General features: G+C 41.4%; 1 protein-coding gene across 9 annotated transcripts in view; it reads left to right on the plus strand.

Moving 5' to 3' along the window:
* auts2a (activator of transcription and developmental regulator AUTS2 a) overlaps nucleotides 1-25,035 on the plus strand; it is a 270,916-nt gene that overhangs the window by 150,107 nt on the left and 95,774 nt on the right. For all 9 annotated transcript variants that reach the window (XM_058626845.1, XM_058626848.1, XM_058626847.1 and 6 more), the window contains one exon: nucleotides 23,465-23,494. In XM_058626845.1, the coding sequence (XP_058482828.1) occupies nucleotides 23,465-23,494 (30 nt within the window). The remainder of the gene's footprint in view (nucleotides 1-23,464; nucleotides 23,495-25,035) is intronic.

Raw genomic sequence — 25,035 nt, forward strand, 5'->3', positions numbered from 1 at the left:
CCAGAGTCAACACAGAGACACTCTGCATTAGTTTGAGGAGGGTTAAGGGACGTATTCAAGCATCTTGACACATATACAGCCTATACAGAGTATTGTCCACTGTCTCATTCGCCTTTGACTAATTATTATTGACTAATCAAAGAATTGTCCCTGATGCAGAACAGGTACAGTAAACTGTTAAAAGATATTAGCTGTGTCTCATTCCAATTCTGCCAAATGCACACCAAATGCAAAGTCTCGCATTGTCCTGTGCCATTTCTATCAGTTTTTGTGCTATCGCCACAAATTTACTTCTTTCCTGACTTTATTTCAAGCTTTTTCTTTGTCCTTTGTAGATAACACGTCTAGTGTCGTAGAGCTGCGGGTGTGAACACATAGAGATGATACGTTTTTCCTTCATCGTGTACCAACTGAGTCTGGTTGGCCGCTGGACACAGATATGATGTGATATTAGTCGTAGAATCTCAACGCTAATTGTTATTTGCGTCATTGTTTGATGCAAAGTTTTCACTAAAGTTTAAACTTTTCAACTGGAGCGAGTGGAGCAAATGATGCAATGACGCGAAAACGTGCTGCGCTATTCGTGCCAGCTGGCCCGGCTAATGCAAACTGTGTGTCTGTGCAATGACTTTGTGCACAAACTCACTGCACAAAGAATATATATCTGATATTAAATAAATATATCAAAAATGTTCTCAAATTTAATAACTAATAGTTTTATACCAGTGTTATATTAGTAGTGTGATTATGTACAAGTGCAGTCATTTCCCTTAAATGTTACTAACCTGGAATATGATTTTACTATAAGTCAACTATTCAACCAATGCAGTCAACTCTGTAATTATTATGTATTATTCACAGCAGATAATTGCCGACATGAAGTAGTAGGACAAACACATATTCGACCAGGCAAAATAAACACGGTTAAGCTTCTTCTTCGTAAGTTCTTAATAAACAAATGTAGAATCTTCAGAACTAAACCCTGTTTAAATAATGTGAAGAATGGGTTGAAATTAATGAGTAAGTCCTTCAAAATTGCACCTAATTATATCTAGTTTTTGTATTGTTATTATTGTAGAGTTTATTTTATTTATTTACTAATTTTCTGCACTTGTGTTCCAGGCTCTGCCAAGCCTGTTATAGTGTTGTTGTAATTAAGTTTTACAAAGAATTTATAAATACATTTTTTAATTCTTCATTAGGTTTTTGTGGCAGTTGGCAAAACAGCTGAATGGTGCATGACCACCACCTTATTGCTCTGCAAAGAATTCTGGGATATGGTCAGATGCGAAGGATATACCAGATGTATCCTTCACAGACCGGCAAACATCGGCGTTTGAGGAAGCCGCCGATTCATGTGACAAGTGGGACAGCCCACGTTGCGGTGCTGTGACGCATTTTGAAAACATCTGTATGACAAATGATGATCCAGCCCTTGGATTGAGACACAGCTGCTGTCTTTGAAATGAAACGGATATGAAGTCTATGTTATGGACTATAGTCGTCATAGTTGTCGGTTGAAATAGGGACCAAAAACGGGCGATTTGAAGACAAATTGTACAAACACAACAATGTGCTAAATGACTGAGGTTCTTTAATGAGTTGTATTTATAATACATTTCTCAGATGAAATGGTTGCACTTTAATTGATAATGAAAACATAAAAATCTATAAACTGAAAAAGTAACATAAGAAATGTAATAACTGACAATGAACTAGTGTTATTTTCCAAATCAATATAACTGTCTACTTTAAAAGGATTAATTAAAGTGAAGAGTTCACAGTAGTAGATTTACGCTCTATACAAGCAAACATCTAAAATAGAAATAGAATTGTCAAAGTAAATGTCAAACAGGTTCAGGTTGATGAGAAGAATGGAAATCTTTCCCTGGATTTCCACTGGACGCGGAACGGCCGCGGAACGGCCGTGGCACGGTTCTGCTTCGTCCTCTCCCAAACGTCAATCCCCACCGGGCGCGTTACGGCAGCGGCGCGGAGCCTTGGGAGCCAGCGGTATTCACGGAAGATCGCGCGATAATCTCGAACGGACGTGAGATCCCGCGATAGACTGTGTGTATAAAGGAAACAACAACAACACAGCTTCTTTCATTTCTCCACTTCCATAATCAGTCTCTCGTCGTCCATTGTCTTCGAGACCCTCGGATCAAATGACTGTTGACCTGGGAGCACCGTAACGTTGAGGTGAAGTTGTGACCTGCGTATTGTGTTTTATTTTGAAAGGGAGGCGGAAGTGTTTTACTTTGATACTGTGTCGGACTTCCTGTCTTGTGCGATCTGCTTCGTTGAAATTTACGAGGTTCAGCAGCGGCAACGGAAAAAATAGAACTGATTCCTATCGATAGCGCTGCGGCGCGGCGAGCCGCTTCTGGGCCGCTGCTGATCCGCGCCGCAGCGCGGCCGGTGGGAATGCTCACATTGATTAGAATGGAAGCGATTTGCAACGGCTACCGTTCCGCGGCCGTTCCGCGGCCATTCCGCGTCCAGTGGAAATCCAGGGTAAAAGTCACCCAATAATAAAAATCTGGCTTAATGTTTGATTTAGCCAAAGATGGTTGATCAAGTGTTGTATTGATTAGAGTCTATATACTATATGTACATCTTCGTGATCCATCCATGTGAACTTTCCACCAAGCAGTAGAGTTTGTTCATGCATTTCCATTGTCAAATGTTGACACTTCCATACTGTCCCAGTTTTGGCACACTTCATTGAGGGTACCAAGCGATCCAGTTCCTGAGGGGTGGAGCTAGACACATTGCCCCCACAGTGGAAGCAAAAAACCAATTCAGGGTGCACGCTTCCACTGTAGAGCTTGGTGGAAAAGAGGCTTCTTCTAACGCCTGTGTGTGGGTCTTCATGTATGTGGTGTGGGTTGTGAAATGGTTAATTGTCAGAGCCGGACCTTACTTGCTCTGTGAATCCAATGATTCATCTCTGAGGCTGAATATTTCATGCAGTAATTCAAATGTGTAGGTCAAGTCTCCTATGACACTGATTTGTACTGATATTGGGGAAAGCAGTGGTGACACTCTTTCTAATTTATCCAGCAAGGATTTACAGGATGAAGGGTGACATTCTCCCCCGTTTTTGTATATTAACGCAATTGATCTGTCTAACGAGAACAAAGTTAAATTTCCAAATAGTGCACGATAAAGAGATTAAGCTTTTAAATGGTTTTCCAAAGACCATTTTTGTTTTGAGCTTTAAAGCAAGGCCATTGAACTTTCAATTAGAATTTCTAATGGACTATTGACTGGAATGTATTAAATGTTGCTCCGCGGCTGTATGGATCGTCCTCAGAGAGGCTTTTTCTCGTTCTTTGGTACATGGCCCCATGGTTCCCTGTGAGCGAAATACACAAACATTCACCACAGTCACCTGATGTGCGTCGTGTCAAGCATGTGTTTTCGTTCTTTAAATTCACATGGCTCATGTTGCAGTAACTCGATGTGAAGGTGTTTACTTTAAGCAGTATTAAGTTGGCTCACCTTTGTGATGTAGGTGATTTCCTTTCATTTGTGGTCAGCCTAGTTTATTCTTTTTCTTGGCTAAGCTTTGATGTTAAACCGAGCGCTTTTGTTTGTCTTAATTTCTGGGGCGGTTCATATTCAGGCTCATGAACTGTTTCTAATTTTCTGTGATTGATCTCTATGTTTAAGTCCGATTTAATTGACTTTAATGCTATATTAAGTGTTGTCATAATATTTATACATGTCATCTTAATTCAGCTTGCTACTCCTAGAACAGCATGGTCAAGGAAAGTCACATCTGTTATTCATCGTCTCTGCATCCTGCTCTTGTGCCTCTCACTTTTTCCATCGCTCCCTCGTATCTGTTTTTCCCAGCCTCTTTTTCTGTAATGCACACATTGTAGCTGCAGGTGATTATAAGCTTGGAGGAAACTGCATCAGGATACAATTTGTCAGGGCCTTAAAGTCCATTCTGTTCTGAGGGGTTAACATTCTGTTTGTGTTACAGTGCATTCAAACTCTAATTAAAACAACATTACATTCCCCATCTGCCAATCTCCCATAATCTTCTTTAATTGCTGTAATTAAACTATATTTACATGTGCAAAATACTTGTAATTTAGCAAATTGCACTCCACACTCTGCACATTTAATCAGTGGTGCTGCAGTGGAATGGAGTGATTTCACTGTTTTGATTTCAGCAGTGGGTTGGTTTTGATGGGCTAAGTGGACCTTTGCCTGAGGTCTTGCTGAGGTTAGGAAAACAAGCCATCGGAGAAGTATTGTCATTGGGCTCTGATTGCAGATCGTGTGGCTAATTACAGTATAAGTCTGAGCTCTATTGCCAGGCAGAGCTTAGGTACATGCGTGATTGTGTGAGAGTGCATGTTCACTCTGTGTTTTCCACCAAGCCTCGGTGCTGCGTTTCTTTGCTCACTGCTACCTCTTGATTGACAACAACAATCCCCTTTCATTTATTACAAACGCAAAGTGAATTTGCTTAAGTGTATTTGCAACCCAAACTGAGACAACTGAGATGAGGTGGTTAATACCTGGGAATTAAACCTGCAGCTGGCTAAGCAACTGCTGTTATAATGAAAACGTCAAGGACTGGTTTTGGCTGAAGAGGAACAGCCTGCTTGTTTTCAGATTAATGGTATTAGATAAGGATTAATCTGGGTGAGGGAATTTGTCAGGCTGTATCTTTATATTGCCATTGCTAATAAGCAAGCTTCATGATGACATCATATTTCATCATACAATTAGACTTAATTAGACTTCCTTAGCATTGTTGCTTTATTTAGTCATTACACTGACGCCACAAGCTGTCACTCAGATGAGCTGCAATTTTGCACATTTTCCTTAACCGATAGTTGAATGGGTTAATAAACAATAAGTCACAGAGATGCACTTCTTTTTCTCTTGTTAGTTTTAAACTTTGCACCGTAGCAGCACATTAGTTACATGGGCGTAATAAAGCAACTGGGCTATTGCTTGAAAAAGCCACTGTTGTTAAGTCAGGCTTCAAAGAAACACTCTCTCTGATGACAGATGTCAGTGGGAGGCACAGATATTACCTGGACAGCCTGGGGAAATGTGGCACGTATGCTTCTGTTGAAAAGGAAGTCTTTTTTTCTGTGTCCACACTGTTTGATTAATTTGAAAACCAGTGATCCACATAGAGTAGCATCATGGCTGTCGTCACACTGTCCTCTGCTCCAGTCATGGTGCTATGCCCCGACAAAGGAGTAGCTCAGAGGCTGCTTCATCTCACTTCACATTTTGTTCTCTTCAGTTCTCTGTAAACACGGCATTGTTTCAAGATGATGAAATCCCCCAAAATGACTCCAAAGGCTGTAGTGCATGGGCCCGGCCTGTACATAGTGCTATAACACTGCTACAGAAATACACCAAAAACAGAGAAGGCACAATAAAATTAAGCATGCACAATAAAGCCTGTGTGCTGTGTAAACATTTTCTTATAATAAAGCTTTATTGGAACAAGTATACATTACTGTGTACACAATCACAGAAACGCATAGAATAGACCATGCCAGGGGAACTACGGAATGAAATTAATGTTATCACAAAGCAAATAGACCAAATAAGCTCCAAACACAATAAGAGGGAGACGACGACGACGAAGATGGCAATATGGAATACAAACACAAGAGACAGGAGGGGCTATTACATCATCATTCTCTCAAACTGAGAGTTGTATACATGTAAAACTGTAGGGTAGGGTTTTGAGATTTTCCCACCATGGAACCCATTTTTCCAAAAACAGCCTTTCAGTCCTCCCATAGCATCAGTTCCGTGGGAATAAAAAGCCGATATGTGAGTTCCAGAGAATTGACACTGAAACTAATAGAAACAGACACTGGCTAATTAATTGAAAAATTCTTAATTGGTTAAATTATTAACAGCTATTAATCAACTAACATGTTATGATTAACATCTCTACTCGGTGTTTATCTTCAGTAACTGTGGGAACTACTCAAAGGGCAGTCTTTACGAAAGTATAGCCTTGTCTTGAACACTCAGTTCTGAAAGATTTCCCTAGCTTCCCATCATAGTTGATGCTGAGGAGCTGACATTAGCTACATCATTTGGCTTAATTATATTCCTTTATGCCTGTATGAGAAAAGCCCCAATATAGCCAGATGGAACCAGATGCAACAGCTCAGCAGTTTAGAGTCTGAGGTTCTGCCCTGAATGACCTACCGTTCCCATCCTCATACCTTGTCAGCCAGAAGCAAACCTGACAGGCAGAGCCGCTGTTTCTGCCTCCACTGTGGTAATTGAGGTTTTGAGAGTTTTCATATCCTGATAGTGCTGTTTATTAGCAGCATGCCAGCAGTATGCACATCATTAGGACGTACCACGCAGAACAGCAAAACTAAAGGCAGACTTTGCAGAAAGGAACTGTCCGAAACCCAAGCGCGCTTAGATTCACTGCTCTATTGATTTTTGTGAAACCTCTTCTCTGGATATTTTAATCTTAATAGATGTTCCCCTGACATTCCATCGTTTTTTCACGTTGAGTTTTTAATTGCTCATCCTATAAATGCTAGTTTGTGCCTGATAATGCCACAAATGCTGCTTTCCTGTGTTTGGTTTGAATATAAAACGTGTCTGAGTCTTTTCTGCAGTAAAGACGTTTTAAAGGAGAGTAGAAGTTGCTGGTGGGTAGTGCAGTGCAAATGATGTTATAAGATGGACACAGCCCCAAATCCTCATTAGCTGACACGTAGTTCCTCTTAATTAGTTTCCATTCACTGTAATTAGCATGGATGAGGCTAATCATCCGATGTGAAAGCAATCTAACGCTTGGGATACAACGTCCTTGGCTTCACTTTCATGTCAGGTTCATTTTTTCTTCAGGTAGTTTTGGTATTTTATTAGCTTTTTGTGGTGAAAAAGAACAATTTGTCTACGTGTATTGAATACGATGTGTTCTCTCTATATCAATGCAATACAACACTACATATTTAGCAACTACACATTCTGTTTAGATCAGTGTTTTTCTTTCTTTTAAGTAATTCAGTCTATTTCCTGTTATAATGAATCTGTTTCAACAAACCATAATTCACATTTAGCACAACCTTTGCCAACTCTGCAACACCCTTTTAAATAACGTAAATCTATTTTTTGATAGAGCTCATATTTTGCCGATAACATTCTGAAGGACTTGCACGAACACGGGATGAAAAAGCGGATATTTCAGTGACAGTGTTGTGATGTTTAAGGCTGTTGTCCCAGATCAAAACAAGTGTGTGTTGTGCAACACAGCAGAGCAGAACCACGAGTAGAACAAAAGGAAGTGATTGAGGTCTGCATTGTTGGAAGCACCTTCTGTAGCAGAATGATTGATAATCTCTCTCTGCCCGTCAAGACCATGAGAGATTCCTCCCACTAATGTTGCGTCTGCTGCCAATCATCCTTTGTCTTCCAGTGGTTAGTGAGCTTGAGTGCACAGTACTTCCATTTTTCTCAAACACTTCTTTGTTGCAAATGGGAACATGACTTTTATTTTAAATTGCACAGACTCTTAGACAGCTGGATTGAGGATTATGCACTTAATGCCAGTTGAACTGTTACATGTGGTGGGGGTTATACAGAATATGAGCCTTTTATTTGATTTTCTACATTGTAGATTTGAGTCTTGCGCTATCTGTGTTTTTATTGATACCAAATCTTGCCATTGATCTCCTCAGATCTTTTAAAGTGTGTCGGAAACCACAAAATGTTCTTGCACTTGGCAGCAGACAAAAGGGATGTGATCCATGGCCAATCCAGGGTAGTCTTTCTTATCCAGAGTGCCAAGGGTTAGTTCTCTCTCACTCAGCCACTTGGAGCCCTAGATTTTACCCTGATCTAATGCAGACCACTCTTTATCTGCTCCACTCAGTGTTATTGTGACAGAGAATATTTAAGACTGAGGAGAGCTGGATGGGCCCACAGTAAATTAGATCTGTATAGACCAAACAGTATCATATTTCTGTTTTTTTAACGTCTTGCTGTCATTCTATAATTTCTCTGTCTCTTATTATTTCTTTCCTAATATGTTTTTGGTTTTCTGCATGCTGGACTGTTTTTGGGTAATGGAGTGTTTGGCATGAACTTTTGCCATATGCCTGTAGATTTGCCAAAAAATATTCCAAGCAGCTCTTTTCTTGCGCCAAGTATTTGGCCATCTGCTTAAGTCTTTAACCAGTTGTATCCAGGGACTTCATCAAGCTTGAACTGAGGAGTCGAATGGTTTTCTTCACAATTCGAGCCCGGCACTGCTGTGTAGATTTACTGCACTGGCAATTCCAACCAATCACACGTATATTTTATTATGCAGTACACAGTTGCATTTATGGGATTTGTATTTAATGACAGCCAGGTTTTCCCAAAGCTGTTTTTATGTTGTTAAAATTACAATATAGTTAAATTAGACAAAGTAGTCTCTTTTCAGTCCTTGTAAATCACTTTTAGAACTAACATTGTGCAGACAGAAAATCTATTTATGTTAGTTTGCTGGTAAGTGTTAAGTATCTGCAAATGAGGGCACACGCAAATAGCTGAAGCAGCTGCAATAGTCATTTCCCAAGGATGTCTTTACTGGTCATGACTCTACCTCCTGAGTTAATACAGGCCACACTGCCACTTGCAGACGGGGGATTTTAAAGCAGGTCACTCTGCAGCAGAATGTGCTGCTCGTCAAAGTGGCAGAAAAAAAAAAAGGAGAGAGAGCCTTTCTGTGGGGGGTGGGGTTCATTATGTGGTGCACAGGACACCATTATTAGCCCCATTACACACACTGACAGCCACACATTCATTCTCCTATACCTGCTTTTTAAAGCCACCCATAAATAATGAGAACTGCAGCTCGCCTCATCTTGGAGGAAGAGAAAAAGGTCATGATAGACCAGACCTCAATTTGTCAAAATTATTTCATAATCTCGGGTCACAAGGAGATTTTTTTACTTAAGTTAATTATAGTTTGAACCACTGAACATAAATTTCCATTTGCAATCGATTTGTTAGCTCCTGCAGATTCTGACAGTATCTTTGTTGAGACCATCAATGAAAGCAAACTGGCACATTGCGATGGTGATTGTATGAAACTGAACTAATGACTTTATGTTGAAAAATGTAAATTCATTTGGACATTAAGCAAAAAAAAAAAAAGAAGAATCAACCTAACATGACAAAAATTACATCTAGCTAATACAATAAAGAATTTCCATGTGGACACATTTTTACATTGATGGTCTAAAGACCGAAGTTATGTCAGTGTGGATTTTCTGCCATTCCGTTGTCAGGTAGAGGTCATAGTGCCATCCTGGTTAAATGTGCTCTGACTGGTAATCGGTTGTGCTGTGCAGTATAATTACCCAAGCTTTTATCACAGTGACCTCTCTGACAAACTTCCCTGGTGGAAGGAGACACCTGAGAGCTTCCACACTTCCTATCTGCCCTTGTTTTATCGAAAAGGCCCCGCCTGAATGGATAATAGAGCCCCTGTTCTCCCAACAGACGCATAATGGAAGGCGGAGTGGTCCTCTCTGGCAGACTACTGCGCTTCTCTGCACTAGAGAAACCAATACTAGGCCTATTGGCTGATATATGACACTAATGCACAGGCTGACTGGGGCCCTAAACAGAAAAGAGGGATTGTTCCGACTTTCGACTGGCTGTTGGATCCATGACTCACAGGTACCACACTGTCTGGCCCCTGAGACTGCTCTAATTGCTTTACATCTGTACAAAGGTTTCTTGTAATCGGGCCTTCTGCCTCCATTTGTCTTCCTTTCAGTCTCATAGTGAAAGCCTTAATTGGTCTTAGTGGGGCTTTTTTTTCCAGTTAGCTCCCGGGCTTGAGCTAGTAGAAGACTTTACCTCAGGGGCAGTGGGGTTTGCTGGCTGCCAGTGGTTGGGGAGGTTGTAGAAGAGAGGAAGTCAATACTTCTTGTACCTTTAACACTTTAATTAATGTTCTACTGACAAGCAGTTTCTTTTTCCCCATAGCTTCATGTGGGGTTTGAGCTTGTGGGATCCACACAAGAGTCAGGACTTGTACTGCTTTGTGAGAGAACCTCCCATGCAGTCTCCAGGGGGCAGCTGACATTTTCTGGGAATCAGATTTTTTCTTTTTATTGATTGTTAATGCACATTTTTTCTACTGCTGTCTTCGAGAGCATGTGCCTGCAAGCCTCTTTAAATGGTGTTGTTTAGAGCATCAGTTTCAGTGTGTTTGAATAACATTATCGTGAATTAGCTTTAGTTGTGAGCCACTGAGTCGTGTAACTGTTTCGCAATATGTCACGGACGTGCAGATGCAACTGTGCATTTATTGTGAGTATGTTTACATTCCTACACAGTGTGGATATGCAGGTCAGGATTAGTTTGGACATCGTTTGAGATAAAAACAAAATCAAAGTGACAGAAAAACCTCCAAATCACTAATCTAAAAAAAAAAGAGGTGAATTATCAAATAAAAAAATAAAAAAATAAAAAAAATGTCCGAAGTTGCAGAACATGACATAAGGGCACTGAAATAACAGGTATAATGCTTACAGTTTCAGAAAATTTCAGCATCACTCCACCAGTCTACATTCTGCTGTCATACTTGACTGTCGCTGCTCAGTACTTCTTTTTAATTTTGTGTACTATATATAACACAAATCCCTTTACATATATGATCTCCAGAATATTATGGATCATTCATTACACTACATATATATATAAAAATCATTTTTGTATATAATCATCAATTATTTACCAAAGCAGTTGGTAGTTAATCTTCACATCTGATTTCTGCTGCAGTTCAACTGACCAACAGATCCAAATGTAGAGTGGGGGAGCTATGTGTTGTGGCCTCTCTTCTGCTAGGTTCTGCACTGCCTTGCTCCCTAGATTTCCTGCTGACTGACTGATGTGGAGCTCTGCTGCCAGGGCTTAAATAGCAGCTGTAAGCGCCCAGCTGCTCCCTGCCACGCTCCACTTCTCCCCAGATGGTTCCGAGACGTTCCAGCAGCCCTCCGGAGGAGCGCTCATGAGGAAAGTGTTATGGAGTGGCTCTTTGAAACACCGGGGAGCATCCCTCACTGCACCACAGCCACCCTCCTCCTCCTCCAACCCCTGGGCATAATGCCCAAACCAGGCGAGGGCTGCTTGTGCAGCCTGTTTTGCCAACTTACCAATGGGAGGCAGCACAGATGGTTGTGTCCGCAGTGTAGTCCAGCATGCATCATGGCCTCGGGGGTGGTCCTGAAGAGAGCACATGCCATGCCTGGCCTGGGATGCCACTGATATCCTCGATAGGACAAGACTCTGCATCTAAGTTTGGCCAGGGGCCACCTTTTTTAAAGTTATTTGATGAGATAAAAACACAAATGAAAAAAAAGTCACCTGGCAGGCCAGATATTATTGCTGGCAAGCCAGTTTTGGGTGGCAGGTTGCCAGTTGCTGACCACTCCTCTAGGAAGTCAATTCACTGGCTCTCAAAAGTTGAGCAAGCTCTTAGCTCAGACATGTTGTAGTGACATGATTTTATCTCAAATAGGTGTCTTTGATAAGTGGGTTGTTTAAGAGCTCTGCTAACCCAGGAGAGGAGGTGTTAAGTAAAACAAAGTCCATCCAAAGTCATTGTTACTTCCCTTGAACAGTTATGCCACTTTTAATGCTCCGGGGCAACAGTCTCTGACCTTGGCTGCATGTTAAATTGATGAATGGTCCACTAGCTTCACACCACTGAAGGAAACTGCAGGGTTGACATCAACCATGACATTTCCACAGAGATAATATCATGTTTAACATACCCCGCACACTTACTCTTCGGAAAATATATATTTGTAGAGCTGGCATTTTAATGAATACCGTCTTGGTCAAATAAAAACTGGTAAGGTTTCAGTGATATAGGAAGCAAAAGACTAATGCATTTTTGCTTCATTGAAATACATTAAGAAGCCAGTTAGGAAAGGCTCTCAGTATATGTTACAAACTTTAGGATACAAGCAAATAAATTCCAGGGTGAAAAGTGAGAAGCAATGTTGATCTGCAATAAAAAAAATAAAAAAGAGAAAATGAGCGAGAGTGAGAAAAGCCGAAAATGAATAGGACTGAGTGGAAAATGCTTTCGTTTTTTCAGTTAAGTTCATGACTCCCATTTTATATAGTGGATTATTTCTTGTAATGTAACAAGTGACTGACATAGTTTACAACCCTTCAGACACCTCTCTTGGTGTAGCTTTTCACAACTACTTTCGAAAGCAAACGCTCCAGTTCTGTCAGTTTGTGGGAGCCGCTGCATTTTCTTCACCCTCTCCTCTTGTTTTCTGCTTTGTTTGTGTGAGAGGAGGCGAGTATGCTCCAGGGATGTGTGGTTGTGCTCCTGGGTGGGGAGTGGGGGGCCTGCTCTGGTGACCTCAGTGTTATCCTTTCGTGACAGGAAACATAGATCATAGAGGGGCCTCTAATGTGAAACACATTCTGCCACAACATGATCAAAGCCAGGCTGTCTGGACAACAAAGTGCCCTGTAAAGTCATATTTTGACCATATAATTGGAGAGTGATTATGGCTGACAAAACACCCCTCCCTCCCCAGTGTCTTTGGACTATACGAAAGCTCAGAGAAAGATTGAATATAGGATAGTGTGTGCTGAGTTGGCACCAAAGCTCTTAAGCAGTGGGTAGGTCAGTTTTTATTGGAGCACGATGGCTTATTCAGAGACTTAAAGCAACCGGGGGCCTAAAACAACACTCGCATGACAGCTGACCCTAACTCACTAACAAGCCACCAGGCTCCCAACAAACTGTGAACTCACACTTTGGACTGAAGATGGAGCGAATTTATTTTCTCATCTGTGATAACAGTTTAGCAGAGGTTTATATTATGTCAGGTTCCCCTGCAGACTAACCAGGAATTCACTAATCATAGCTGTTTGTGGAACTGACCCTGAAATCTTCACAAAAGAGAAGGAAAAAGGAAAAACCTTGGCAGAGGCTATCGTATAGTCATATATTTTTGAGTGTTGGCAGTGCTGTATACATATTAAATCATTCCACCTAAAGAATAGAAGAAGAAGAACCTTTGACAAAGGCAAAGATATTCATTTGATGCAGATGTTCATGGTGTGTTATTGTGCTCACATTGCTGTGGTTGTCCCAGATTGCTGGGCAAACATTTTTATCCATGGGCAGCCTTTCTTTCCAAAGTTCACCCTCCTGCTGGGGCAGTCGACATGAACATGGAGCCTTGGGGCCTGAGCTCTGTGGTGTTCTGCTCTACAGCGTTCAAACAGAAAACACATGAAACACTGCAAAACAGTACAATTTGACAAGTTGTGAAACTCTGTTAGAGCACTCGCTCCAAAATCAAAGTCTCACATCACCACTCACAGTTTGGCCTATTGTTTGCATATTGTTAATAGTTTCAAAGAGCAGCGCAAGTCATCACAAGTTAAAATCCTCAACATTACAGGCTTTTCATTCCACTCATCTGTAGCCAAATCTGCTGTCCGGGAGCTGCATTGCTTCACTACAAATGTTGCTGTTTTCCCATCATATCATGTCGACAGGCGTTTAATCCTTGAAAAGTGATGAAATTTGGAATCATGTCTCAAAAGCAGACTTGAGGAGCCTCAGCAATACTTTTTCACCATTTCATTCATCGTTGTTTTCAGATATGGAATGTTTTTTTTAGCTCTAGCCTTAATCTTTGGTTACATTCTACACCTCTGTCTGGAGATTGAATCGAACTTAGTGGGACAGAGGGGCTCTCGAATCTTAACTGTGCTGCTGTTACTGTGGGAGGTGGTCGATGTCAAATGGCTGGTCTGTGGCTTTCCGCCTGTTTTCATGCTGTACCACTTAGCATGCTAATTAATCCCAGCCAAAGGGCCATGTCAGTCACCCCATGCTCCACCAGGGATGATCCCACTGGGCTCATCCTGCTTTAATTGAGCACGTTTTTCAGGAGCCTGCTGTCCCTGGGATTACATTAGATCCCTCTAATTCACCCAGCCTGCCACAAAGTGAATGGGAGAAGGAGGGAGCGAGATGAGATATAGAACTGGGAGATGTATAAATAAACCAAACAAACAAAAATCCGACTGAGTGTTTATTAACACCCCTGGGATGGAAAAGGAGGTGAGAGCGGGAAATCATTAGCGCAGGAGAGTCAAACTAGGCTCGTTTGATCTCACTGATGGAGGAGCAAATGTAATTTAGTGCGCTGCGAGTAATTTGTTTTAGCAGTTAGCATGGCTTCCTTTTAATTTCATTTTGCCTTGCATCAGTCTTTCAAATTAAATATTTTTATTTTGTACAAAGTGGATCTTTGTGAGCCTCGCAGCTCAAAGACCAGCCCTCAACAACTAATGTTTATTCATCTTTGCTTGTTTGCATGTGCGGTAGACAGCATCTTGACAGGATTGTGTAGTGTCGGCTTTTATTTGACTACTTACTGTATAATGAGGCAACTCGGATGTACACTGTGACAGCTCGCAAATCAGAGCAGTGGAATAACAGCGTTTTTGTCACTGCTGCTCTAATTATTTGGAAGACGATGGTGAAGCATCTGTTTCAGTGTCTCACTTCACGTCTTCGTTTTTTGAAATCATGTCACCAAATTGAAGCCCAGGTAGCTAAACATTTCCAATCTTAAAGTTTTACACAAACAAACACATGTAACATTTCTGTTGTAATATTATATTTGTTGTGTAGTGTACTCACATTAGCCATAATGTTTCCAACAATCCATAGAAATCCATATTTCTATTCAAAGTAACAGACAGTTCATTTTGGTTGCCTTTTGATGTCATCATCCTCTTTAGTCTCTGTGCCATAGCTTCTGGGCCAAACCCCCTGTGAATCAGCGGAGTGAGGAAGAAAATATTCAGGACTACAATTTGCCAGTGTGCTTTGTTATTTGTTTTTTTTCATGTTATTGTGTGTATTCGCGACTGCTCGTTGCTGTTTGTTGTGTGTTCTGAGGCCAGAGCTCTCCCCGTAAACCAGAAGCGCACAGGGAGAACCACATGATACAACAAGACAACAATTCCCATGATCCCACACTGCCTCCTGACATCATCAAACTAGGTCTTTTGTTGTTGTTTTAATTGAGACCTCCCCAGCAGCGGTAATGACATACTGTGCATGCAACCTTTTTTAAAAATGTCTTCAAAAAATGTACACTCTCTAAAACACTGCTATTTAACATTACATATTGGTTTTTTTTTTAACATTACACCCTTCTGTTACCATCCTGTTGTCACGCATTACTGCAACTCCTAGACTGTTTGTGATTATTTGAAAATTCAAAGGTGGCAGAAGCACTACAGCCATAAAATCAAAAGAAATCCATGCGGTCTGTTTTTAACAAACAAATGCAATATTGTCCATATTTCCAATTTTTGGAAGTTTATTTTTTTACCAATATTATTCACGATTATAACAAAATAAAAGTAATGGCCATTTATTAACACCACCTGCCTGATTGTCAGGGAATTTATGCCAAAGAGAGAATAGATAATGAATAGTAAAAAAAATATATAAAGAAGTGTAAGACCTAAAATGGGAGTTTATCTCGGCCCGTCAGAGGTTTAATTTCTATTACAACCCATGACACAGAAGAGTCTCTCCTGAGTCTGTCTCTCCTGCTTTGGGATCAGCGTGTCTCAGTTCGGGTTAGAGGAGAAACGGAGAGGAGTCTTATCTCCAGGAGATGCCTGGAGCTCTGCTGCTCTGAGGCACGTTATCAGAGGTGTTCACACCGTATGGAGCCTCACTACCTGCGCTCCCCAGCAGCTGACTTGTGAGACGCCCTCCTCTGGTGACAGAAAAGCAGAGACACAAACAGGGTTAATAGCTTTTGAGGCCAAGCAGCAGATTGTAGAATCATGGGCAGCCATTTTGGATGAAAGTGGATTGTTTATTTTGACTCCTGGTGCTCAAACGTTTCAAACTATTGAAATCTGCCAGGCAATTTCTTCACAACTTTTACAATGAATTATACGGAGTTAATTATTTCCAGGATTTTACCGTCCTAAATTGTAAATTTCACAATAAATTACGTGATTATTATTTCTCAGGCTTCAGTTATGATAATTCACCATTTTTAATTAAAAATGTATAGTATGTATGTTGTGCTGAATTATAATCTGTTAAATACATGACTTAGTATCTCTGGGAAATAACATATAAATATCTGTCTAAATAAAATCTTTAGACATGTCAACATTGTGTGCAGGATTTCAGACCTTGCATTCCTAGCTGCCATTATAGACTGATAAACAACATGTGCTCTAATGTGAGAACACTGCAGGGACTGCGCATCTCACTTGTGTCCCTGGCACAGCCTGCAGGGGTTGTTAGCATCGACAGTGCCGCTCTTCATGTATGAGACTTCCAGACAGATTGTTGGCAGGGCTGTGCAGTCTCTCTCAGTTGAGTGTCAGCTGGCTGCATGCCTCCCAATCTTTTCCTCTTCCTCTTCGTCGATGTCTTCCCGTCATGGCAGACCCAGAGAAAGAGCTTTATGGAGCCCCCCCGTAATGATACGTGGTGAATGTGCGGCACTGGCGGTGATTGTTAACAGTGGCAGCTGTGCAGATAGCCTGGATGATGGAAAATCAGTGGGACCTCATTTTGGTTTGCCAGTATGAATATTAATGGCTCGTTTCCAGGCCATGGCTAATGATGAGGAAAATTCTCTAATAAAAACTTGATGTGATGGGCAACGACCCGCGGGGTCACTGGAGACAGTCAAAGTTAATAGTGTGCCATCAGGTGTGAGGAGTTAAGTGATTAGAGGCACAGAACCTAATCCTGATGTTTTTCTCCCCCTCAGCTATGAGTCAGTGTGGGAGGGAGGGAGAGAGGGAGGTAAGCGGGAGGAGAGGGAAGCAGATGAGGTTTATATCTCTTGACAACAGTGGGTTGCAACATACATCCAACTGCATGTAATCCATGAATGTTACAAGTATAGGTGGCAGGCAAGGATTATTTTGTTGAAAACTGTGCCATTATGTCCAGTATTATCACATTTCACCAGGGATTTGTGTCGTATGAAATCTTTTGAAGCGATAGCTGATGCAATATAATATAAGATATGACAGTGGCAGTTTAAGCAATGCTCTTTGAAATCTGAGAAAAATAATCGTGTCCTTTCTTTTCCACATAAGAAAAAAGCAGTCCTGTCAAAATTTAAATTTGTCCATTTTACCGAACCTTTACTAGAAATCTTCCTAGAACTATAGGAGCAGTGGGCAGCCACTGAGCAGCGCCTGACCAACTCTAGCTTAAACATCAGTGTCTTGGTCAGGAGCACTGACAGGAGCGTATGTTTTGATGGTGGGAGGAAACCGTAGTGCCCAGAGAAAACCCACACGAACATGACGAAAACATGCAAACTCAACACAGAGAGGACCTGGGATGGACCAGGTGCTAACCACTGTTCCACCGTGCTGTCAACATTACATCGTCCACTTTCTCTTTTCAGAAGGAGAATTCCACAAATTGCCTGAAATGAATTGTTTGTGTGACATAGATGCCATATCACATTCTTGTTAATGTCTAGCATTCAGGGTAATTAAAATACACACAAAGTGGACTTTCTCTGGGGAGTCACAATAAATGCACAAACTACACAATTTCATTTATTTTTAATTATCTCAAAGTCCTTCTATTAATCTTTAACTAATGCAGCATCTGCTTTATGCCTTGGTCCCCTGTTGGTCTGTGTGTGCCGTGTCTTTTCATTACTATCAGATAACCAGTGAAAGCTTCTCACCTCCAGGTGCCCCAGAGCCTTGCCTGTGGCTTGCAAAAACCATGTGGAGATGACTCTTGAGGCAGAGATACTGAACTTGGTGTTTGTCTCACAAATGTATTTTTAACAAAAGCAAAGCAGTGCATTAGCCTTCTTGCACGTCTTAACCACACTGATCAACAGAGAGGTTTGCCCTGTGGCAACATCTGTTCATGAAAAGCATCATTTTAGTGATGTTGCTCCTACATCTCCTCTTGAGTCTCATGTCTGTTACAATCTAAACACCAAGCATCACTCATCCTTGATTTCACGTTATTGGAGCTACTACACACATCATCACAACAGTTTACTATATGGAGTCAATCATGTGGAATTAATGTAGAGGAGTCACGTTTGGAAGATTGTCCCAAATATTCTCTCAGTAGATTTGGGCACAGTCCAGTGAGACGTAACATAAAAACGATGTACTCCAGAGTATTGAAACCAGACATCACAAACTATAAAGTTCTTATTATTTTATGGAAGGCTCCATTTTCTACCCTTACCCCCCCATCGTTCATACTTGAGCTCTCCAGTCCCAGAGTTTGCGGTCAGGTTGGATATTTTCTGGATAAGGTTTTACATTTGAAGTGAAATTGCATTCAGATGTTGGCCCGCTGCGTTTGGCTAGTGCTGCACATGTGGATCAGACCTGCTTAGATTAGTCCAGACAGAGGTCTGTTCCTCCCTGACGAAACCTTCTTGGCTGCTGAATGAGGTGTTTGCCTTATTTGACTATATAGACTGTCTCAAACACTTAAACCGTGCTATTTTCTTTTCCTTGGGATTTTTTTTTTCCTGCGGTCTCCTCTTCCTAACCTATTTTCTATGTGACAGTTTTGAAATCAAACAGATGCTGTGGAAATTAGATATTCAATGTCATCACCACAGAACCCTGCTTATTTTAATGATCTGTCTCAGTCAGACACGTCATCTTGAATTTCCTTTCACTTGCTGAACTTTAAGGTGTGTTTACAAAACTGTCTTTTATGGATACCTATACTCATGAAATGTGTGTCTGCCGGAATTATTCTCAAAGTAAAAGAAATCCCAGTTTATATGAGAAAATAGATTCACTCTAATTTAAAGTCACTTAAGCATTGTCTTTTGGCACTGGATTAATTTCCTTGTGATGCCACATACTGTATATTCAAGCAGTCTGTAGCATGCACTGGGGGAACACTGTGCAGGAGGGAGGTCTTGAAACAGGAGGTTGATCCAGGGCAGATCATCATTAAAATCATAAGTCACTGCAGGTGACAGCTCTGCATGAGGCTGATGATTAAGCATACAGAAGTGCACCCCATCTTCAGTCAGCAAGATATATGGAGCATGCTCATGATGCCAAGTTTAAGATTATTCCCATTTTTTATGAAAAAGCCTACATTTGATGTAGACCAGTCAGGTTTGTGTGTGTGCGTGTGTGTGTGTGTGTGTTATAAGAATCTAATTTGTGAGCGTATTGTGACTGGGACTGCTGCTCCAGCTTTTTGTGCCAAAGCAGGTGCTGTGTAGCAAACCCCGAGCTCATCAGTCTCCTCCTGCCCGGCTCTATTTGTTGTTTCTCAATTCACAGTGGCAGGACTGGCAGACTGTGCAATGTGTGGGTGAGAAGGAGATAGGGAGTTAGAGAAGGAGAGATGGATATGGGAGGTGTGAGTGGGGGATTTAAGAATAAGCATGGCACACATCCCCCATTTCACCATCGCGGTCTTCCTCTGTTCCCCATGAATAATGTGGCACAGTCACTACCCAGTGGTAGGCCAGGCATGCTGCCATATCAAGCCATTGTGGAGGGTGAGCTGTCCAGATTGGCAAGTCTGGGCTCATCCACATTCTAGCCACACAAACCACATTCTCCCCATCCCAACCTGCGGAGAGGAGCACTGGGCTCCAAGATGGCAATCAAGGCTTGATTTGCCAACACATTTCCAATGATTAAAATGTAATTAGCACAAGCGAGCACCTCCTCCCCAGCTAATTTCCACACACGCTGTGACAGGCAGGCGGTCGGCGGCACCCAGGCCCCAGCAGCAGATGGAGGAGGATGCGGAGGGAGGGGAAAAATATCATTTTGCCATGTGACTCTTTGCATCAGAAAACCATCAGGATGCGCAGCTATATCAGGAAAGAGCAGTTAGGAAAAGGGAAAGAGGAGCCCTTGAAGACAGCCCATCACATTGGCACTGTCGGTGCTGACCCTGGCAATGGCTGCCATCTTTCATGCTGTCTTTCCAGCTTCCAGGCATGCAGGCAGGTTGGCTGCTTTCCTGGACTGTAACCCCTTCAGCCATCCTGCAGGACAACCTGGCTCTGACTGATAAGCAGACACCGTCCTCTGTGTAAGGTTGTAATGAAGCCCACATCAACCATAATTAATTTTAAGGTCATTGATAGCAACCAGCATAACCTGAGGCTAATGTCACTCATGGGAGTGACAATATGCATCCATCACATATTCAGACTTAAGAAGATGCCGTTTGAGAAAATACTAGATTAGAGAGGACTTTAAACACCAGAGACGGCACATCAGAAATTATAACAATCCTTTTTTAACACGCTGTGTTTTCCTTTAGAAAGATCATTTATGTGCATGTCATTTTCGTCTTGATTGACTCAACATCTGCTAGTGTTTGTGGACCAGTGGATTTCCAGAAAATTATGTTGGAAAAGGGAACATGGCATACTTGCCTTGCACGCATCCTTGTGTGATGTGGTTACGTCTTTCGTACAGACGTTTTTCTGCGGGTAGCTCTGGCAGGAGACTGTGGTGATTCCTGCTGCTGCAGACGAAAGCATAGCTGCATCATTTAGCATTCGGCCCATGGCTCCTTATGTTCCCCTTCCACTGGGCCAGTATTACACTCAGCTGGAGAGGATTTAGGACAAGAATAATTTACTCCTACTTTCAGACCAATATAAACAAAAGCCTTGTTGCTTGGACAGAGTGTAGGGAAATTTGTCAGAGCACTCAGCCAAAAGAGAGGCCGGGGTGCACAGGGGGCAATCAGAAGTGCTCCGGATACAGGCCAACATCAACAGCTCTTAGACCTGAAGCTAATGTTTGACATTCCTGTGTTACTAAAACTAAACACTAGGGTCAAGCTGTACAGTATAATGCTGGCCCTGTGTAAAACGCAGCAGTTTGGGTAGAGTATCACTTTTCTTTGTCAGTCCCCTCCCAAGACTAATGGTTTCCTTACTGTACATGACTGTAAAAAAGACCTGTTTCCTACCGCCGACCTGTCAGAGAGCTGGCTGCACTGATTTCAATAGCACCACTGTTTTCAGTCTAACATATTCTCTTTTGTCAGTGGTTTTAGGCCTGACCTCTAATATATAGTATTTGTATTTAGTGTTTTTGACATTAATATAATGAACCATAGCACTGCAGGCGTATTCATCCTCACCTGGCAGCACCTATTCATATAATCCAGATTTGATTTCATTTCATTTCACATCTTGAAACATACCTTAGTTATTAATGATTAGGTCAAGCAATTATTTATAATGTTCCAAACTCTCAAGTGAGAAGCAGAGACTGTGTCTGTTTCTAATGAAGAGTCAGAGAGTAGAAAAACCAAATATGCAGGGATTCTCATTCCCCTGCCTGAGGTTGCTTTATGCATGAGGCAAAGCATTAGTTTGCTATGATAACTTATCAGTGAGTGACAGCTCTGACTTGTTTGTATGCCTGAGGTGTGTTTTTATGTCTTTGGAGATGTTATTATGCGTTACTTTTTACTCTGTACTTGAGCAATGATTTTGAGAGAGCTTTGGTGTCTCCGCCGTAAGGACAGTCAGATTGGCTGCCCTTGACTGTCGGGTCTGATCTCTGGATTTTTTTACTTTCCTCGTTATAAAGGAATTCCATTTTATTACGTTTTTTTTCTTCTTTCTATCCGTTGCAAGGCTGGGAAATTTGCATACCACTATTCCTGGGGTTAAAAAAAAGAAAAGCAATAACAGCAATTTCTTTTCTTTTCTTTTCTGTCCCCCACCAGCCGCGTGAGTGCTTGGTTTAGTGGCACCTGTGAAAGCGACAGACGCAGGGATGAGAAGTGAAAGAGAGCAGTTGATTAAATCATCATCAAGTCGTAGCACAGAAAGTCAATTCTGCTCGCCGCCTACAGTGATATCCTTTTATCTTAAAGTAATGAGCTATGGCATTTTTGCATCGGGTAATACGATGAGTTCCATTAGCATGTTCCATTTGCTTCACAAGCAAGGGCAAGTCATTCCAGCCTGCTTCTATCTTGGCAATCAAAGCAATTGGCTGCACAGTCAGGGAACGGGGGAAAGGAGAGAGAGCGGAACAAGGGAACATGAGAAAGAAAAGGCTGGTAGTGGTTTCATGGATCAAGAACACAGAGGAAAAACTAAAATGATGTTATTGTCATTATTTGAAGCCCTTGTGGTCCTGGGTACGTGGGGTGCACAGGCAGAGGAATAGCTAATGAGCTATTGGTTGCTTTACTGTACTGTCTTGTCTGCAAGAGATAAATACACGGTTGACACACCCATTTATTCACGTGTGAAAATAGAATTTCACCTGTAATCACAATCTGCACTTGTCTTTCATTACCCTTACATTTTCTTCCAGCTGACAGTCTGTGGGGGTGCTAACTCTCGGCGCTCTGTATTAAAAATGTGGGTTGGAATGATGTGGGTGGTGGAGAAAGAGAGCGAGAGAAAATGGAGAGCAGGAAAACGTCTGAGAAGTGTTTGCCCAGTGCGTTTATTGCCTCTGCATAATTTATGAGCTGCTGGAGCTGACCATCATGGCAGTGTGCCGCGGGCGGCCCCTGGGGCCATGTGGGACAGGCCTGTAAATTGGATGCTATGCTCCTGCTGAGCTCGCACAGCCCTCTTTTACCATCCAACTTGAGAGGCAGCCCAACAACGAGCTCAGCCAGGTACCTTTGAGATCTGCAGGGCCCCAGATCAGCAAAAAAAAAACACGACAGAGAGAGAGAGAGAGGGGGAGAGGGGGAGAGAGACAGAGATGGAAACAAAATAAAAGGGAGGGTAAGAAAAAAAATGTCTAAGCCTTCTGTCGCTCACTCCCTGCGCTGTCAGTCATTTTAGCACCTTCCATCACCCCTTCACTTTAATCGACACCCACTAACCCCCTCGTCTCACACACACACACACACACACACACCATGCCAACCTCTGCCCATATCCCCCCAGTGCCTTCTTCATTACTGACTCCAGTGCTTCTCTGCACCTCAGCCATATGCACAACGTCGAGGGCCGCCAGTCACCCAGCATTACACTAATTAGTTGATAAAGAATTAAGTGGACCTTGAAATTGAAATTGCAAAGGAAAAAATGAAATCTAACCACTCTTTCCTCCCTCTATTACAAAGTTCCCGTCCTCCTCTTGTCATTTCTCCATCCGCAGCCTCAAGCAACAACACATATTATATATGGAATTATAATTCTAGTGGCGCTTACGTGTTTTGAGATTCTGGCGCCATGTGAATTTCACGTAGTTTTCGACAGGGGCATGGCTGCTCATGAGAAATGTGCTTTGTGTTGGAGCTAATGAAGGGATGTCAAAGGTTTGTCATTAAAGTGTGTTCTGATGAGAGTCCAGAACAGTTAAAAAACAAGAATGCAAATATATAAAGTATTATTACTCATTTCTGTCTTTCTTGTTCTTGCAGTGTGACACTGAGAGTGATCAAGACAACAAGGTAAGCACAGATTTTACTCATAATGAAGACAAGGTAAGGCTGCCATTAACCATACAGTTTGTTTTCATGTACCAGCAAAGCATCAAAGCAGAGTTTATCATTCAGACCAAAGAGATTCAATCATTATGCCTACTTTAACGCTGAGAATATACTGTAATTAGAATTCAACATCCTGTTAATAACTGAGAAGTCTTTAATTAGCTATGCATTAATTATAAAGGACTTAATGATGTGCAAAATCTAAATCAAACTGTTCTGGGTTTTTAGCATTTGGATGGCATTTAAATGAGATTGTGACAGACAAGGTTGAGGGTGCAGGCTTTCTCATGCTTAAAGCCAAGCACTGACACTATTGTGTACTTTTCTCTTTGTACATCTTGTGCTTTTGTCTGTTTTTGGAATCCACTGTACCTTTAATCTAAATCAACATTTCCTCTTATCAGAAATGTAAGGGCAGGTTGAGAGGCGCTTTTTTTTCCTCATGTACATGCAGTGAAAAGATTATCTAATCACTGTTTGTTTGTTATTTTTCTCCACTCTCAAACTTAAGCTTTTGTGTCAGTACATCACTCTACATATTGAGAGTTTGCACTGACGGTGGTGCGAGAGAAAAAAGTTGTCGAAATATCTCTGTCACATGGTCACATATTTGTTAGTATGAAAAAGAATCAAGGTCTACAAATAACCATCCAACAGAGAACTGCAGAAATAATCAAACTTTATAAAACATCATGAGCATGTACCTACAGTGTTTAGTGGTTTTCCCACATAGTTCTGTCCATATTTGAGTCAGCTGGAAATGGGTTCATTTCTGTGTATGTGTGTGTTGCAAAAGTCTTCCCCTGTGGTATTTTTCATTCTTGAATTTGTCTCATGTGCAGAGCGATTAGACTGTGTACCACAGAACATTAGCATAAAAACAAAGTAGCTAAGAGGCTTTTTTTGACTCAGTTCAGTTCTTTGATGTTGACACTCAAGCTGTGTAAATGTATGATTAAACCTCAACTTAATTAATATTACTTTATTGAAAAAAAAAACTAAGTTTAATATGTGAGGAAGAGTTCATTCTTGCATAGCCTATATTCATTTATTATGTATATCAATGGATGTACTGATAATAAGGACTTTGGCTTTGTCTAACAGTCTAATAACAATATCTGGCGCATTTGATATTCCATAAAACCAGTCAGTGGAAAATCAACAAAATACTCACCCATGACTGTACCACCATGCTGGTGTGGGATCTCTCTTCATCTGTATATAATTGCTTTTCAATGGATTAAAACACTAAGGAGCGAAGTTAGTAAATTACAGACACGCAAAACAAAACTGCCGAATTTAACGTGTAAAAGATAAAGTTTAAACATTTTCAACAAAGCTGTCAAATTCTGGTCCAGGCCAACTTTTTTATTTGTATTTGTGTTTGTATGCATCTGTGAGTTTGTTGTAAGCCATCTTCATAGTGTTTAGTGCCGCTCCATTTATAACATCCAGGTATTCCCAGTTTAAGCGTAACTCATAGATTCTAAGAGCAGCCATAT

The sequence above is a fragment of the Solea solea genome, chromosome 4 (assembly GCF_958295425.1).
Source record: "Solea solea chromosome 4, fSolSol10.1, whole genome shotgun sequence".
Lineage (NCBI taxonomy): Eukaryota > Metazoa > Chordata > Actinopteri > Pleuronectiformes > Soleidae > Solea > Solea solea.